The 17,524-nt window shown below is 45.7% G+C and overlaps 1 protein-coding gene across 4 annotated transcripts in view; it reads left to right on the top strand.

Annotated features, from left to right (window-relative positions):
• cdc42bpa (CDC42 binding protein kinase alpha) overlaps positions 1-17,513 on the top strand; it is a 64,158-nt gene extending 46,645 nt beyond the window's left edge. Inside the window, exons 7-43 of one of the 4 annotated variants that reach the window (XM_023953169.1) lie at positions 1,546-1,746; positions 1,821-1,959; positions 2,401-2,510; positions 3,736-3,815; positions 3,934-4,112; positions 4,200-4,322; positions 4,437-4,570; positions 4,655-4,776; positions 4,942-5,062; positions 5,240-5,350; positions 5,426-5,673; positions 6,687-6,792; positions 6,951-7,075; positions 8,162-8,267; positions 8,348-8,496; positions 8,567-8,658; positions 8,858-8,934; positions 9,553-9,591; positions 9,905-10,024; positions 11,238-11,321; positions 11,400-11,505; positions 11,592-11,728; positions 11,809-11,948; positions 12,026-12,107; positions 12,194-12,413; positions 12,497-12,559; positions 12,635-12,888; positions 12,968-13,092; positions 13,162-13,376; positions 13,454-13,551; positions 13,680-13,764; positions 13,943-14,066; positions 14,143-14,260; positions 14,445-14,562; positions 14,649-14,806; positions 15,249-15,323; positions 15,845-17,513. In XM_023953169.1, coding sequence (XP_023808937.1) covers positions 1,546-1,746; positions 1,821-1,959; positions 2,401-2,510; positions 3,736-3,815; positions 3,934-4,112; positions 4,200-4,322; positions 4,437-4,570; positions 4,655-4,776; positions 4,942-5,062; positions 5,240-5,350; positions 5,426-5,673; positions 6,687-6,792; positions 6,951-7,075; positions 8,162-8,267; positions 8,348-8,496; positions 8,567-8,658; positions 8,858-8,934; positions 9,553-9,591; positions 9,905-10,024; positions 11,238-11,321; positions 11,400-11,505; positions 11,592-11,728; positions 11,809-11,948; positions 12,026-12,107; positions 12,194-12,413; positions 12,497-12,559; positions 12,635-12,888; positions 12,968-13,092; positions 13,162-13,376; positions 13,454-13,551; positions 13,680-13,764; positions 13,943-14,066; positions 14,143-14,260; positions 14,445-14,562; positions 14,649-14,806; positions 15,249-15,323; positions 15,845-15,976 — 4,716 coding nt within the window. In that variant the 3' untranslated portion in view covers positions 15,977-17,513. The remainder of the gene's footprint in view (positions 1-1,545; positions 1,747-1,820; positions 1,960-2,400; positions 2,511-3,735; positions 3,816-3,933; positions 4,113-4,199; positions 4,323-4,436; positions 4,571-4,654; positions 4,777-4,941; positions 5,063-5,239; positions 5,351-5,425; positions 5,674-6,686; positions 6,793-6,950; positions 7,076-8,161; positions 8,268-8,347; positions 8,497-8,566; positions 8,659-8,857; positions 8,935-9,552; positions 9,592-9,904; positions 10,025-11,237; positions 11,322-11,399; positions 11,506-11,591; positions 11,729-11,808; positions 11,949-12,025; positions 12,108-12,193; positions 12,414-12,496; positions 12,560-12,634; positions 12,889-12,967; positions 13,093-13,161; positions 13,377-13,453; positions 13,552-13,679; positions 13,765-13,942; positions 14,067-14,142; positions 14,261-14,444; positions 14,563-14,648; positions 14,807-15,248; positions 15,324-15,844) is intronic. The other 3 variants (XM_023953170.1, XM_023953171.1, XM_023953172.1) reach the window with 3 other exon arrangements.
• The last annotated feature ends 11 nt before the right edge of the window (positions 17,514-17,524 follow it).

The following is a 17,524-nucleotide window of genomic DNA, read 5'->3' as shown; positions in this document are numbered from 1 at the left end:
AGGAATTCAAACAAAGACCGGTTTCAGGTGTTAAGGATTCAATGGTTTTTGCAAACAGGAAACTGGGCTTTTTGGGTTTTCTCCCCCTAATGACGCACTTTAGCCTCAACATTCCAAATCTACATTTCTCCTTCTCCCTTCTCAACAATTGATTGATATATATGTGGGGCTGTAATAATGATCTGTCTGCTCCCGAAAATTTAAATGCAAATATTTGTGACATCAGAGATCGCTGGTCCACTATTTTCATAAAAATAGTAGTGGTATAAAAAACACTTCAGGCGATTTCATTATTGCGCTAAAATTTAGAAAAAATTTAAGATATTAAGTATGTAAACTAAACAAACTGAATGCACTATTGCCATCAGAAGTAAATAAATTTTCAAAATAAAATGTTAGTGAAGGTTTCATTTTCAAAGTAAAACATGAAGTTTTGTTGTGGAAAAGAAAAGTGAGAAAAGTTTTGAAAAATTTCATATTTCTAAAATATAGTTGACAATTTGAATTTATAATAAATAAATAAAAGAAATACAAATTGTGACGTAATCTTGTGATCAGTTATGAGTGTCATAGGACTGTCTGCCAGCATGGTGGAGAAGCCGTACTGGAACACGTCTACAAAATGTTCATCTAAAACAGAGGAGCCTAATACATGATCTACCCACACTTCCTCTGTATTCAACCCGGGTGATCACGAAGGAAGTGTGGGTAGATTCCAGGCCATCAAAAATAAACCATGCTCACCCTGATGTCGTCATGTGATTAACATGCAGAATGGCCAATACATACATCACTGTACTTGCGTGTTCAGCTATGCTTCGCTAGCAGATATTTAGTTTTTCTTCGCCCTAAACTTCAGAAAGGTGCAAGCGTTCAGCGTCGTGGATGTAGCTGCTAATGTGCCTCATTTTTTCTCAAGTTCAGTTACTCAAAAAGAACCTTGAACAGAACGCACATGGAACATGTGACACGACAACCACAAACACACCGGTCCAATTCAACAATCTGTTAAAAGGAAAAACAACAGAAATACTTTTAATCATGTTGTAATCCCAAATATTTATCTACATTTATCGATTTAATTCAGAAATATTGTCTGATTCACTTGAGAATCTACTATTCATAACAAGAGTATTAAAGTAAATAAATATGGAAAATTATTATTTTACTATGATTTTATTCAATAAACAATAAAATGTATTGTGTACATGTAGAGAGTTATTTTTCGTCATTTCAAAAGTACGTTGCATGCCAAACAAGTGTGGTCACCCCTGGTTTAAAGTAACAAATACTGTTTCTCTCTGATCAAATTTGTGTTTTTATCTTGTGTTTTATGTATTCAAATCTGTTCTGTGAATCGTTGATTTGTGAATCAGATCTAAGTATCGATCCATAGGCCTAATAGGTATTGTCGTTTGATGAAACCTAAAAAAACTCACCATAACTGGTTTAGCAGAAGTCACAGAGCTGTTCTTCTCTCAGAATTGTGTCCTCTGGGCTGTTTTTGTGGATATTTTGTCCTGATTTGCTGCTTTGCTCTGTCAGGTCCAGTCCTCGGTGGCAGTGGGAACTCCAGACTACATTTCCCCAGAGATCCTTCAGGCCATGGAGGATGGAAAAGGAAAGTACGGCCCCGAGTGCGACTGGTGGTCTCTGGGTGTGTGCATGTATGAAATGCTGTACGGCGAGACTCCTTTCTATGCAGAGTCCCTGGTGGAAACCTATGGGAAGATCATGAACCACAAGGTGAGCCTTTGGAGCTTGAGAATAACGTTTTACAAGACGCCCACTCACACGTCTGCTTTAATAACACCCCACAGGAGCGATTCCAGTTCCCGCAGCAGCTAACCGATGTGTCAGAGGAAGCCAAAGATCTGATTCGCCGGCTCATCTGCAGTCGGGAGCACAGGCTGGGCCAGAACGGCATTGAGGACTTCAAGCAGCACCCTTTCTTCTCTGGTAGAACTCTGATAGTCTTCTCGTTTTCAACCGTGCTGACCAAAATAATCAGAAGCTAAGCGGTTAGCAGCAACTGTTTACACAGATAGTCTGACCTTATTTTTAGAAGATCACGTACTTAACTGAGAACAGTCATGCAAACAGGCTCCTTCTATCATCTGGATAAGCTGTTTTTAGGATAAGATGGGTGGAATGTACCAGTTCGGTTCTGTAGGACTATTTAACTTCCTTTAGCAATCTGGATCTGAACTAAAAAAAAAACCTACTATTAAAAAACACGGATTTGTAATAATCTTCTGTTTTAACTTGAATACAGATTCTTCACAAATATCATCCAATCAAGAAAAATCAAGAACAAGCTTACATTTGCCAAAAATTACATTTTTGGCAAATGTAATTTTCCGATAATTCTGTTATACTTAAAAAGCGTTCTGCTTACAGGCATTGATTGGGACAACATCCGTACTTGTGAAGCCCCCTACATCCCAGAAGTCAGCAGTCCCACAGATACCTCCAACTTTGACGTTGATGACGACTGTCTAAAAAACTCTGTAAGTTTTGTTTTCAGACCTAAAATGTATTACAACTGTAAAATTACTTAATTTATCAAATAATTGACAGAATATTCTTTTTTTTAACTAAAATGATGAAATCAACAACAAAAAATGTGCATTATCATTTTTATGAGATAAAGATGGTATCAATTATGATACATTGGGTGATTTTTGCCCACAACAATGTTAATTTAATTTAATTTACACAAATATGGACAAGAGTGTACCTTATATACCCACATTTTTAAAATGGTTTAGCTGTATTATAATAAATTAATAATCAACAATGGAGTATTAAGGCCACCAAAAAAATAAAATAATAATAAAAATAAAATAAAAATGATAATAGAGTTATAAAATTATGAGAATAAAGTTGTACTTTACATCACCTAAATCCATCGAATTCTTCTCTTTTGAACAATTGCTTTCAGACCGGCGTTTCTTCTGCGTTGCTGTTCGTAGCAAATACTGATACGAACCTACAGCGCCCTTTAGTGGTTGTTAGTGGAAATGTAATGTACTCATAAGCCTAATTATTTATTTTTTTAAATCGCATGCAAGTCGCACTTGAGTAAAAATCGCACCCCCGGCTAAACTAGGCAAAGAAAAGGGACTCGTACTAAAAAAACAACAACAGTTTTTGTTTATTTTTCTTCTTTTAAGTTCTTCTGTTAGCCATATTCATCCATTGCGATACAGTAAGAAGTAATTTTTAAAAAATCAATGAAGTTTGAAAAATCTGCAAAAAAATTTCCCGCCAAAAGTGTTTTTGAGATTTCACGGGAGCAGCCATTTTGAAATAAGCAAGAAAAACCCTTCTACTGCCCCTAGTGGAATGACGATGAACTGAAAACATGGACTAAGTTATACACAATGCATTTTTAACCCTTGTGCTATCTTAGATGACCCCACCCTTACATTGACGTGTTCTCCCTACCATGACAAAGGTGGATAAAGGTGGAAAGGTTTCATGTAATCCATGGACACCAGTGAAGATCACAAATCATTGAAGAAAAAAGGTTCAGCGCACTGTCTAGTGGGTCTAGATGACCCAACTCCCAATGTTAAAATGCCTAGGATAGCACAAGGGTTAAGGAACGCTTGGATTAGACTAATGGGATAGGGGTCTCAGAAATGCATCTATCATATATGATATGAATGTATACATAGAGTTAAAATATTATAAATGTACGTCAAATATGAAATCTTACTGGTTTTTTAGGAGACCATGCCTCCTCCGTCGCACACAGCCTTCTCTGGTCACCATCTGCCCTTTGTTGGTTTCACCTACACAAGTAAATGGTGAGTCTTTACTCCTTGATCCAAAGCAATGCGAGAAGGTTTATAGAAGTTTTTCCTTATGGTTGTTTAAACCTGTTGCCTCAGTGGCTGTTCTTACTTTTTTCTGTTTTTCTTGCAGCACCTTTTCAGATCGGGGCTGTCTGCGGCAGCTCTCGGGGGAGCGGGGTCAGACGGGGGAGGACCAAGTGGACCTGGATGTGAAGCGCAGGCTGGAGGACAGCCTGGCCACTGAGGCCTACGAGAGGAGGATACGGCGGCTGGAGCAGGAGAAGACGGAGCTGAGCCGCAAGCTGCACGGTGGGGGTCATGGAAGCACTTCCTAAATGCATGTGCTCACAATGTTTGGCATCAACAAGTACGATTATTTACAACATTTTGTTACAGAGTCGACTCAAACGGTTCAGGCGCTCCAGCATCCGACCACAGAGAGCCCCCTCAGCTCCACCAAAGAGGTGGAGATAAGGAGCCTGAAAACTGAGATTGAAATCCTCAAGAAACAGATAGCAGGTTAGAATTTATCTGGTCCAACTATTTAACAATTAAATAACATTTTATATATGTGCAATTCTCTGACTTTTCCACGACATTTTTACTCAAATATGACATTTTCTCATATGCCAGAATCTGGCCAACTGGAGAAGAAGCTGGAGGATGTGACGTCAAGTCGCAGGGACCTGGAGGATTCATCTAAACACGTCAGGACTCTGGAGAAACAGCTGAAGAGCCTGACCCAGGAGAGGGACGAGATGCAGAAGGTGGAGGCACTTTCTTAACCATGGAAGCAAGAGAGGTGGAGGACGCGCCTGTAATGCTGCTCTTCTCTTTTTGGTGCTGTCCAGGACCTGGTGGAGGCCAGCGATAGGCTGAAGTCTCAGTCCAAGGAGCTGAAGGAAGCTCACAGCCAGAGGAAGCTTGCCATGCAGGAGTTTTCTGAGCTCAACTCGACACTAACAGACCTGCGGTACAGAAGCTTCCATTTTCCTCCAATCCAGCCTTTGAATTTCTGTGTTATTGATGGAATTCTGGTGAAGTTTTTCCTTTAAAACGATGCAAATTTCTCCTACAAAGACCAAGAAATGTTTCCACTGCTCAGTGTATGAAGCTGAACCTGAATCTGTCCTTACAGGTCTGCAAAGCAGCGCCTTGCTCGTCAGCTGCGTGACAAGGAGGAGGAGATGGAAACGCAGAGTCAAAAGGTTGAGGCTCTCCGCCTTGAGGTGCGAAAGGCTGAGAGGGCTAAGAAGGAGGTAGAGTAGAATCCCTGTGGTTGGTAGCACCTTCCTGCTCTTTCTTTCCTCTTAAGTTTAGATCTTTTTGGCTTTCTGTGTTGGTTTTGAGTATTGTAGATGTTTTTTTAGGGTGGTTTGTAGGACACAGATAGATGTTTGCAGCAGTTGCTGGAGTTTGTCTCAATCTGTCTTCAGGTCGAGGTGCTGGCAGAGGAGCATGCAGCCGAGGCTCAGAAGGAGAAGAAGATCAGGGAGCGGAATGAGCAGTACAGCAGGCAGCTGGAGGAGGAGCTGGAAGGCCTGAAGGTACAGGTCGCATCTCTGAAAGTTCCCTGATGGTGGATCACCAGCCTTGACTCTGTGACCTTCTGCTCAATCCAGTCAAAACAGTCTGGCTCCTCGGTCACGCCGGCCGCAGCAGACCAGACGCAGGAGGTGGGCCACCTGCGTGGAGAGATGGAGAGGAAGACGCTCTTGTACGAGGAGGAGCTGGCTCGAAGGGAGGCGCAGCACAGCACCGAGCTAAAGACCCTGCGGAAGGAGCTGAGAGACGCTGAGAGCCAGCAGCTGACCCTACAGAAGGAGATCCTGATGCTCAAAGACAAGCTGGACCAGGCTCGCCGCCGAAGGTACAGCGCCCGATCTCTTAGTCATGTGATCATGTCCAAGAAACATGTCTGACCAGCACCTTGTCCTGTAACTTTACAGTGATGACTCAGTGAGGTAATCACAGCTTTATTAAGGTGTTCTCCTCTGCCCAATATAGAAAAGTAGCTGAAAATTGTGTTTTTCTGTCCCTCGTACAGTTTTAAACTCTGAGTCGTGTCTTTTCTGTAGATAGCTCTGCTGTGTTTTTATTGTCTCCCAAAGACGTTTGCTTAGAAAATGAGGAAGCAAATATCTTAAAACAGAGCTACAAGTTATTGCCTTTTAAAAATGGATGAATATTTACATAAGTAAACAAAAACAAAACATACGTTTTACTTTTGGGGTTGAGGTTGTTCCTCTCAGGTTTGCACGCTTTAGCACCAGAGCTTTAGCTCCAGCGTCTCTTTCTCTTGACTTCTGACGACCACAGATTTCTAATGAACTCCGGCTGCTCTGCAGAAACTATGTCCTTGAAAATGGCGCATGTTTTTGGATTTTGGATAAAAATGTCATGATCATAATTAAAAGACCACTGGGAATGCTTTTAAAATAGATCTAAAGATGATCAGAGTGGGTCTTTAATCAAGTTCCTTCTGTTAAAACAGATTTCTTTTCAAACTAAGAAGTACAGTGGGAGTTCTGTAATCTCAGGCTCCTGGATTCCCAGCAGTCCATCTCACTTTTCTTAAAACGATTTTGATCGGCTTTTGTTTTTGTAGCCTTCCCTTCCTGCCCGCTCGTACCGACACATCGTTCTCTGCTTTCTGATGCATATTTCAACAGGACACTGGATCAGGTTCTAACTGCATCAAAGTGCTTCGACAAAAATGGGAACCCTTCAATTTCATTAACGATAAAGTGGAATACAATGCCGTTTTTAAAAAGTTCAAATTAGTTGTGTGTTTAGAAACCTCTGTTTTTCCAGTGACAGAAGAAAAGGGTCGGTTTGCACATTTTGTTTTCAAAAGTAAATACAAATGTGTTTTTCTTGCAGCATAATTGACCGAGAAGAGATTGAGATGGAGTACAAGCAAAAGTACGAGACAGAACGAGTTCTGCTCACAGAGGAGAACAAAAAGCTGTCCAATGATCTAGACAAGGTACCTTCTATGCGTCTGATAAAAATAAGATAATTTTTGCATGAACTGCAGTCATGAACAGGAACTCAACCTCTTAAATGTCGTGTAATGACACCTTAGATGACAGATTAACATTCATTTTTTATGGTTTCTCACATTTGCTCCTGTTCCTCCCTCAGCTGAGCAGAATGTTTGAGAAGGTGAGCAGCTCCCATCAGCATCTGGAGGACGAGATGAAGGAGCTGGCTGACAAAAAGGAGAGCGTGGCCCACTGGGAGGCGCAGATCACAGAAATCATCCAATGGTAAAATGCAGCATGGAGAACTCGACGTGCCGTCTCAAATGTTGCAAAGCAGCCTAGAAGCTGACAGACATCTTCACGCACACACGTGCGCGTGAGCGAGGTCCTTGTGGATCGAGTTCCTCCCTGCAGTAAAGGCGCGTTAGATCCTGCATACCTCTGAAGACACCCCCACCATCCGCCCTCGCCTCCTCTGTGATCATTTCACTGCAGCTGCTCGGTCCGCCTCTGTCAGACCAGCCCGCAGTCTTTACATGACGCACATACCGAACACACACACGCAAGGAAGCTATGCAAAACACAAATCCAGGACTCCAACCACAAAAACTTTTTTCCAAGATGCTTTTCCAAAGACACGACTAGCTCTACAGGGATTTTGTGTGTAATGTTGCCCTCTGGTGGCAGTATTCCAGTCCTGCAGTCAACGATGACTATAAAAAGCAAGACTCAAATGTTTTTAAAACTTTATAAACTTATATCAACCAGTAGTACATATATGTGTTGGTTGAACACATTGATTGTATATGAGAACTGTAATGAGTGACTGTTTTCCTCGTCTTTCAAACAGGAAGTGCCCGCTGTCTCTAAGAAGCCAGAATCCCATAGATCTATCACTCAGTCATGCTATTTGTTAGAATAATCATTCTTGCTTTTCTGCCTTTTTTTAAACATGTTTCCATTTTTCATACTTATTTTTTTTCAGTTATAGCTATAATCTAACCATTCAGATGCCTCAATAAAAGTATGTGGTCTCACGTCAAACATGTAAAACGTTTGACAGATTCAGTCTTTATAGTGGTAGGGGAGTAGACTCCCAACAAGCTCACTCCTGATTGGTCAGAGTGGTTTGCATAAAATAAACGCTGATTCAGACCAATTACTGCTTACTGACGATGTGTGGCTCCAACACGGCGACGTCCATACCGCAAAAAGATGGTGTTATTTTCTGAGTGGCATCACAGTAACTCGGTCCAGTTCTCTTAAACAGTCGATGGTTGAACTCCACCAGGGTTGGTGTTGGTTATGAATGATGTATAATAGTGGGTCATCAGAGAGAGTTTGATTCTTAATCCGTGTTTTTGACTGCAGGGTGAGTGATGAGAAGGACGCTCGGGGTTACCTTCAAGCTCTGGCCACTAAGATGACGGAGGAACTGGAGGGGCTGAAGAACACCAGCCTTGGAGCCAGAGCCACAGTAAAAACCCACTCTGGTTTTTAGAAAGAACGCTGCAGTGAAACCTTGGTCTAAATTCCCATCTTTTGTTTGTCTCTCAGGACATGCCATGGAAGATGCGGCGTTTGGCTAAGCTGGACATGTCGGCGCGGCTGGAGCTGCAGTCCGCTCTGGACGCCGAGATCAAAGCCAAACAAGCCATCCAGGACGAGCTGACCCAAGTCAAGGCCGACTGCTTTTCCACAGAGGGGTATGCGGCCTTCATCTTCCTAACTCAACTTGCAGTCAACCTGCTAACAAAAATATCTGTGATCCGCCAGAAAACTGCAGGACATGGAGAGTAAAAACAAGGAGCTTCTGGCTGAGATTGAACATCTGAAGAAGGAGACGGAGGAGCTGCGGCTCAGAAGAGGTATGCACGACTTCAGAACTAACTTCAGAAGTAGCTCCGTGTTGGTTAGTGCAGACACTTTCCCCACAGAGATTTTTCAGGAGGTTTGTCTGAGCGTTGAGGAACTAAAATCCTGAGCTGTTCTCAGGATTTTAGTCATGTGACTGCTTTTGTGGAGCGCCACCTTTGATGCTTTGTATTCTTTGCTCTGTGTCTTTAGGTGTCAAGCACCAGGATTCCCAGAATTCTTTCTTGGCTTTCCTTAACGCCCCCACCTCGGCCCTCGACCAGTTCGATGTGAGTTTCCTGCTGCCTGATCGACTAAAGCGGATATTATCTGCCTCATAAATCTGATTAGTCTGCTTTTGGTTTAGTCCAGTCTCTTTCATACTTGTGTTCACAAGAATGTTTCTTTATTTTCTTCTGGTTATGTCTTTTGTTTGCTTCTCTGGTACATCAGGACTCTTATTCCTCATCCTCCTCTTCTTTAATTGAGTTTTGGGAAGATGTAAGTTGATTTAGGGTAAAACATCCCCCTGTGACTGTAGCTGTAGCTCCTGTGTGTCAGTGAAAGCTTCAGGATTTGGACCAAACGTTGGAAATGAATCCCTAAAAGTGTCATAGTGACGTATTCTGACCCTTGTAAGCCCTGCCTCTTTCAGTTTGTGTTTTTCCATCGGCATCCGCCCTTCACTTCCTGTCCTTGGTGCCCCACTTTGTAGAGAAACTGATTTAAAGCAGCGATGAACAACCCAGGAAGCTCGTTTTTGGTCTTATTTATTGTTCTTGGGAGCCGCTGCCTGACGTAGTGACGTCCGGCATCCTCTCAGGTTTTCTCCTGTAGTCTGTGAAATCTGTGTCCACCTCTAACCTACACCTCTGTGTGTCTGCCGCTCTCCGCCTCTCTTCCTGAAGCGCTCGCCATCCGTCGGCCCGGGTAGCAAAGGCAGACGTGTAAGCACCACCACCACTGCACCACCGACACCGTTTTGTTTGTTATCCATCCAGAGCTCTCCTCTCATCATCACCTGGATTTTTGTGGCTGTCTGAATGCATGGCAGGAGCTCTGGAAAATCAAAAAAGGATTATAGCTTTCTTTGGAGATTTGTTTTTATGGGAAATAGTCATGCTTTTGTGAATGGCTGTGCATGGTTTCTGGGGTTGCTATGGTGACGGATTGGGTTAAGTTGGGATGAAAACGTGATTGTCTTTCTGTGAGCTTTACACGCTCAACCTTTTCCTGATGTTTGCTCCTCCTTTTCCTCAGGTGGACTCTGTGGACAACTTCACCCCGTCCAACACGCCGTCCCGGGACGACGACCCCAAGTCCCACATCAAGTCCCGCTCCCGCTCGCCCTCCATGGCCAGTGACATGGAGCCCATAGAGGTCAGACGACGGACGGGCTGCTGGCAGCTAAATGTCTGCTTTAGAGGAAGTGTTGACATTCTTAAAAAAACAAGATCAGCAGAAAGTCTTCTGCTGATCTTGTTGTGCAGATCATTCATTTTGGATTTGGAGTAATGAAGTTATGGAGAAATGTTTGGAACGAAGCAGAACAAGACTGCTGCTCAGTCTGGGAATGTGCAACAAATTCAAATTGTTTTAGAATTTCATGTGAAAAAGTCAGAATGTTTTAAACTTTACATCGACAAAGAACAGTTTCAGTCAATTTAGTAGAATTTTATTTATGCATTTATTTAGTTGAAATCCTTCTTAAGCTTTTTATTCACTGCTAGCTTACTGTCAGAATTTGGGTTCTCAGTTTTCTCTCTTGTTGGGTCAACTTAGATCAACCATGAGGGTCTTCTGGTTGAAGTACAAAAGGTTTCTCATTTGCAAAAGTAACATTTTTCAGATTATACAACCCACCAAGCAAAACAAAACGGATACGTTTCAACTCATTCATAAACAGTGAATCCACCACCAGGCTCCTAACTACAGTACCCATAATGCTCCAGCATTCTGTCAAGCAGTGCAGCTTCCTAGTTTTTACCAGTCAAACATTTTGAATTTTGTGTACTACTGATAATCAATTTGATGCCATAAAGCAGAATTTATACACCGATTCACCGGAAATCGGTGCTAAAAACAACCTTTTATGTGTATGATAATAGTAACTTTAGCATAGATGCAAGTCTGTGTTTTGTTTTTCTGACGGGTGAAGTTGGACTTCCTGAAGGTTTTTGTCAGTGAGAAATCAACCCCTATGTCTCTTTAAGTGTTGGAGGTTGCAGACCCCTGTTAACCTTCATATCTGCAGCCTGATTTAAAGCAGATCAGGCAGAAAGATCTAACAAATAAAGACTGTTTTAAGGATAAATAAATATGTGGGAAGAGTTTAAAAAACAAACGCTGCTCTTCAGAGGCTCAGCCAGTCCGGTTTTCTACCAAAGTCTGCTGTAGTCACTGTTTATTAGCTCTTTATTACTTAGAGGAGGCTAATTAATAACTGAAGCCACCAGATCCAGGTGATGAGGAGCAGGAAGGAGAAGGTTAAGCAGAGAACAGCGCTCTGACAGGATCCCCTGTTAGAAGATTTAGTTCTTTTTACCTAGAATCTAACATCTGTGTTATAAACCAACTAACTTTGTTTCTGCAGCTGATCGACCATCAGCCCCGCTCGGTGCAGACCCCCACCATGCGCTCGGGGGGTTATGGCAGCATGGGCCGCTGCTCGCCGAAGGTCAGCTTTCCTCCAAAACGCCGCTCTTTATTCGCGTCAGTCCCGATCGTGTGTGAGAGCGGTGTTTGTCGTTTACAGCCCAAAGCACATCAGTTTGTGGTGAAGTCCTTCAGCGCCCCTACCAAGTGTAACCAGTGCACCTCACTCATGGTGGGGCTCATTCGACAAGGCTGCATGTGTGAAGGTAGGAGGAAGAGGAGCCACCATTTAAAGATCTTCATTCTGGGTGCAGAAAAACTAAACACCGTTTTGTGTTTTCTTGTGTTTCAGTGTGTAACTTCTCCTGTCATGTGACCTGTGCGGACAAAGCTCCGGCCGTGTGTCCCGTCCCCCAGGATCAGACTAAGGGTTCGCTGGGGATCGACCCCCAAAGGGGCATCGGTACCGCCTATGAAGGCTACGTCAGGGTGAGAGATCCTTGGCCAAAGTGGGCGTGGCTTTGCTGTTGGCCCTTCGCACAGGTGTTACTTCTGCGTGTGTGTTCCAGGTGCCCAAACCCACCGGGGTGAAGAAGGGCTGGCAGAGGGCGATGGCTGTAGTCTGTGACTTCAAGCTCTTCCTCTACGAGCTGGGAGAAGGAAAAGCCGCACAGCCGAGCGTCATCGTCAGCCAAGTCATCGATATGAGGTCCGTCTGCTCTCCTAAATCCTTCCACCGCTTCTTTTTATTTACAATTTTTTTTAAACAAGCTCCTTCCTTTTCAGAGATGAAGAGTTCTCCGTCAGCTCCGTCTTAGCCTCAGACGTCATCCATGCCAGCCGCAAAGACATTCCCTGTATCTTCAGAGTGAGTTCTGCAGCAGTGGCCGCGTTGGCGCCTGCAGGCAGCGGCCATGCAGATCCTCGATGACCATCTCCATGCTTTCCCCTCAGGTGACGGCCTCCCACCTGTCCGCCTCCAGCAGCCAAAAGACCTCCATCCTGATGCTGGCGGACAGCGACCAGGAGAGAAACAAGTGGGTGGGGCTCCTCGGTGAGCTCCACCGCATCCTCAAGAAAAACAAGCTGAAGGACCGCTTTGTCTACGTCCCGAAGGAGGCGTACGACAGCACGCTGCCGCTCATCAAGGGCACCCAGTCTGCTGCCATCATAGGTGGGTCATGTCAGCATTTTGGGCGTCTTAAAAGTCCCGAAATGTCCTCTATGTTTACTAATAAAATGAGTCTGTCCCCTCAGATCACGAACGTGTGGCGCTGGGCAATGAGGAAGGCCTTTTTGTCATCCATGTTACCAAAGATGGTACGACCCACCAGAACGTCTGGACGCAGATGTTTTCCTCCACGCAAATAAATAACTTTTCATCTCTTTCCTCAGAAATCATCCGGGTGGGCGACAACAAAAAGGTTTACCAGATTGACCCCATCCCCCAGGAGCACCTGCTAGCGGTCATCTCAGGCAAGAACCGCCACGTCCGCCTCGTCCCCATAATGGCGCTGGACGGACGTGAGACCGATTGCCAGAAGCTAGTTGAAACTAAGGGCTGCCAGAGGATCGCGTCCGGTCCAGTCCGAAACGGCTCGCTCATGTGCCTTTGTGTGGCCATGAAGACTAAAATCATCTGTTATGAGGTGAGAAAGAGCCACCGCCACTACGAAGCATCTAAGAAAGCAAACAACCTTAAAGGCGGGGCTTCTTTCCATCTTTCAGGTGAATAGGAGCAAAGCCCATTACCGCCGTCTGCGAGACGTTCAAGCTCCTGCTGCGATTCAGTGGATGGGTCTGTTTGGAGATCGCCTTTATGTGGGGTACCAGTCGGGCTTCGTGCGCTACAGGTACACAGCAGACGTCCAGCAGACAGACGACCATCCCACCGCAGAAACTGAACGTCTGGTTTTTGACAGCATCCCTGACAACATGGCCATGGTGAGCCTCCTCCACCCCGAGGACCACACGCTGGCCTTCATCCCACAGCAGAACCTGGAGGCGCTGTGCGCCGTGGAGATCTCCAGCAAAGAGCTGCTGCTCTGCTTCAGCTCCATCGGGGTGTACGTGGACTCACACGGCCACCGCTCACGCCAGCAGGAGCTCATGTGGCCGGCCACGCCCAACGCTGCCTGTGAGTCTCTGACTGACGCACTTCAGTGATGTCATCAACTGAAATAAATAAGTAAATAAAATTATTGTTTTGATTAGGCTACAACGCCCCCTACCTGTCAGTGTACAGCGAGAACGCCGTGGACGTGTTTGACGTCAACACCATGGAGTGGATCCAGACCATTCCTCTCAAGAAGGTCAGGAGAGCACAGCATGTGACTCTTTGCCGCCACCTGGTGGACAGCACAGGAATTGTTTTTTAATACATTTTTTTTGGCTGTCACATAAAAAACAATATTTAATGCTACATGTGCTCCCTCTGTAGGTACGACCTCTGAATGTGGACGGCTCTCTGAACCTGCTGGGCCTGGAAACTGTGCGCCTCATCTACTTCAGAAACAAGATGGCCGGTAAGACTCTGTGCCGGTCTGGTGCTACAGGAAAAAAGAAAGCTGCTGAACTGATGAAAAGGTCGAGATGCAGCAGAGATGTGATGAAAATCAGTCTGTTGCCTAGCAACGGCGTTTCCGAGCTTGTGGTCAGAAGCATTTCGTCAGCGTTCCCTTTGTAAACGTGGCGGTCTTTCAGAGGGCGATGAGCTGGTCGTCCCGGAGACGTCAGACCAGAGCAGGAAGCAGATGGTGCGCAGCAACAACAACAAGAGGAGATTCTCGTTCCGAGTGCCTGAAGAGGAGCGCCTTCAACAGAGAAGGTGGGGGCCCTGAGTGCGCTCCGCTATTGACTCGCTGTGAGGAGTTTGTCCTTCATTTCTTTGTTCCTCCGTCCAGAGAGATGCTGCGAGACCCAGAGATGAGGAACAAACTGATCTCCAACCCCACCAACTTCAACCACGTGGCCCACATGGGACCAGGAGACGGGATCCAGATCCTCAAAGACCTGCCCATGGTACACAAACACACTCCTCCTGCTACCTCCACCCTCCACCCACACAGGCTGCATCTACAGGTGCAGCCTCCTACGTAGCGACACCATCTTTCTGTTTGTGAGCATGCTCTGTAGCCGTGCACCCTCCTCACTGCTCTCCCCCACACTGCACTCTATGTTCTCCCACCGCCTGCGTCTAAACCAGAACCTCCGTCTTCAGGAGAGCCGCGCAGGATTCAGCGGCTCCGCCAGCATCGCCTCCATCACCAAGAACCGGGGGGAGCCGGGCCGCTCTATGAGCGCCAGCAGCGGACTGGGCATACGTGAGTGAATGCAGCTCTTGGTGTCACCGCCACGCTCCTCTGTGTACAAACCGGCTCTCTGCTCCTCTCTCCTCTTCTCTGCTCAGGCCCGTCCTCCCAGAACGGCAGCGCTCTGCGGCGGGAGCTGTCGGGAGGAAGCTATGGGTCCAAACGGCAGACCATGACGTCTCCCTCGGAGAGCTCCCTGTCCTCTGGAGGAGGGATGGACTGCATCGACGCTCCTCTCTCGCAGTTCGACAAGGAGGTGAGTGGAGGCTTGTGCGGTTAACTCCAGACTTCTTTGGGTTTAACATGCAAGGATCTGAAGGAGTTCAAAGTTTGATGTAGAGTTTAGTGTCCACCCAGCATCAGCCTAGCAACATCTGTGTCCCCCCAACCACCACAACGCCTCAATAAACAGTTGTTTCTTTGGAAACAAGGCCTCCCAACTCCCATCAGCCCTAAACAAGCCCCCCCTTCATCCCATCGCTGGCTCTCATCTTGCTGCTTCGGGTCAGAGTAGTTCTCCTTCATGGATCACCTGAACCTGCATCAGTTATGAGGCGGTAGAAGCTGACGGTCGACCCCCTCCCCCCACCTACCTGGACCTGCTTGTGCTGTGCCCCCATCCCCATCAGCTTTGGCTCATGTCCCTCCCCAGCATGTGGTCTGTGGGCTGGGCGCTGAGTGTGAACTCTCCTCTGCAGTGGCAGGCGGTCTCCCCGTCGGAGAAGACCCCCGATCTGAAAAGGGCTTTAAGGACCCTGCTTAGTAAGATGAAGGTAACGTGTGCAGCCAGACACACACGCACACACACAGGAACACGCAGTGTTTGCCGTGAGAGCACAGACATGCCCCACCCCCTCCCCGCCGCATCGGTCAGCCTCATCATGATCTCTGGCTGCTGATTGAACAAAGCTTCACATCGCAGCCAATCACGACGCCCGCCTGCCTTCATGCCCCTCCCAGACAGGAAGAGTCCATCTGAGAACCAGCAGGAGTGATTGTGAATGAAACTGGTTGGAATAAAGTTTGCATGTTTTGAACCAGTTTGTTAAAGTGATGACTGAAAAGGGTGGGGGTGGGGGGTGGATCACAAACCATTCATGAATCTTTTCATCTGATGACGTCACCAATCGGGAGATTCATGTGTCCTTGAACGCAGCACTGGCAGCTTTCACCCCCCCGCATGATGGATCTCTGGGTAGTCTAGCTGTTTGCCCGCCGCCGACAGCCAGGGGGGGCGGGGGGATTATTTATTTTACTCACACTCTCCTAAACTTCTTCTCCTCTTCTTCCTCAGGACTCGGACTCCCCCCGTCATTCCACGGCCTCCAACAGCTCCACCTTCAGCAGCCCCCCCAGCCCGGCGTCCCCACACAAGACCAAGTCCCTCTCCCTGGAGAGCACGGACAGAACGGGGTGGGACACATGAGCCCCCCGCCTTTCCCCCAACCCCCTCACCCCACCCATCCAGCCCAGCAGCTCAGGACTCCAACCCCCACCCCCCACAGAACTGCACCTTCCACCTCCTTCCTGCTCCACATAAACACGTTCTTCCATGAGTGACGAACACGGCGAGCGTGACGTTTCTTTGAGGGAGGGGTCGTTGTAAAGTAGAGATGTTGCCCCCCCCTCCCCGATGCAAAAGAAGAGGATTTGTACTTGTACATAGGACCGGCATTCGGGGCTTCGGGGGACACTTTTAATTTATTTCCCAGATGGGGAGGCAGAAAGGTGGAGTTCCGCCCCCTCCCCCTGACTTCCTTCAGCCGCTTTTTTGGGGTGCAGCAAAAGAAAAAAAGTGTTTCAAAAAAAACAAAAAGATTTTTATTTGTTTTTTTGCTCATAAGTGCAGTGACTTAATATTTTTAATTTTCTCCGTCAAACTGACATCACAGCTCTGCTCGGCCGTGGGGGGGTCGCCGTCCTACGTCGTAGCGTTCTACTATGCTGTACAACCAAACCCACACACTCCTCCCATCACCAGTGTACATAGGTTCAAAGTAGAGAGTAATATATGATAAGGAAAATACTATAGAAAGCGACACGATGAATCTTTCTGTTTTTGGAGATTTTCTTTTCAGACACAAAAGCCATTTTTAACCACTTGTGTGTGTGTGTGTTTTTTTTCTTTTTCTAAAGATGTTTTTTTTTTTATTTCTCCTCCCTGAAGTCTTGTTTGAAAGAAGCTCCGCCTCCTTTTTGTGCCGATCCCTACAGGAAATCTAGATGCTAAAACCAGAATGTAAAACAGTGGATGGAAGCAGAAGCAGAGTCACCAAACCTCTTCATCCTGATCAGACGTGGAAGCAGAATGGATGATGGTAGCATCAGGGGGGAAAAGCACATTCTTCTACACCCAGACCTGCTTCATTCCTCTATTACCAACAATAAGGGAAGCAACTGTAAACCCATTCCAATTGGTGCTTTTTTAAATGGATTTCTAAGCTGATTTTTACTCCAAACAAAAGCGACTTTTACCCCCTCGGCTTTCCTGATGTCCAGAGGAGCTTGGAGTGCGAGGGCCTTGAAGCTGGCTGTGATGAAGGGCGACGGCTGAAGTGCCACAAGATCTAAACTTCAAACGCCTTTACATTTCAGTGAGGTCTTATCTACAGTAACCTTCTATATTGTTTTTGCTCTTTCATATCACTACACCTATGGTTTTTTTTAGGATTGCTTTGTAATAATTTGTACAGTTTTGCATGTTATAGATGTAATCATCGTTTTATTCGGTTTTACTTCATGGAAGTTTTGGGCGTTTTCGTTATTTTTTTGTTTTTGTTTTTTTTTGAGGATAACCCACTACAGGCAATGTAGATTCTTTTGCACAAAAATTATTTAAGGTGTAAGGTCAAAACAAACAAAAAAAAACAATGTATGAAACTGGTTGCCACGGCGATGTGGAGAACTCATATTAACCATACTCCGGTGTATTTCAATAAAGCGGAGGGCTGTTACAAACATGACGCGTGCGTCC

Source organism: Oryzias latipes, chromosome 24 (genome assembly GCF_002234675.1).
Source record: "Oryzias latipes chromosome 24, ASM223467v1".
Taxonomy (NCBI): Eukaryota; Metazoa; Chordata; class Actinopteri; order Beloniformes; family Adrianichthyidae; genus Oryzias; species Oryzias latipes.
Note: the sequence above shows the minus strand (reverse complement) of the source record. Positions and strands in the feature narration are given on the sequence as shown.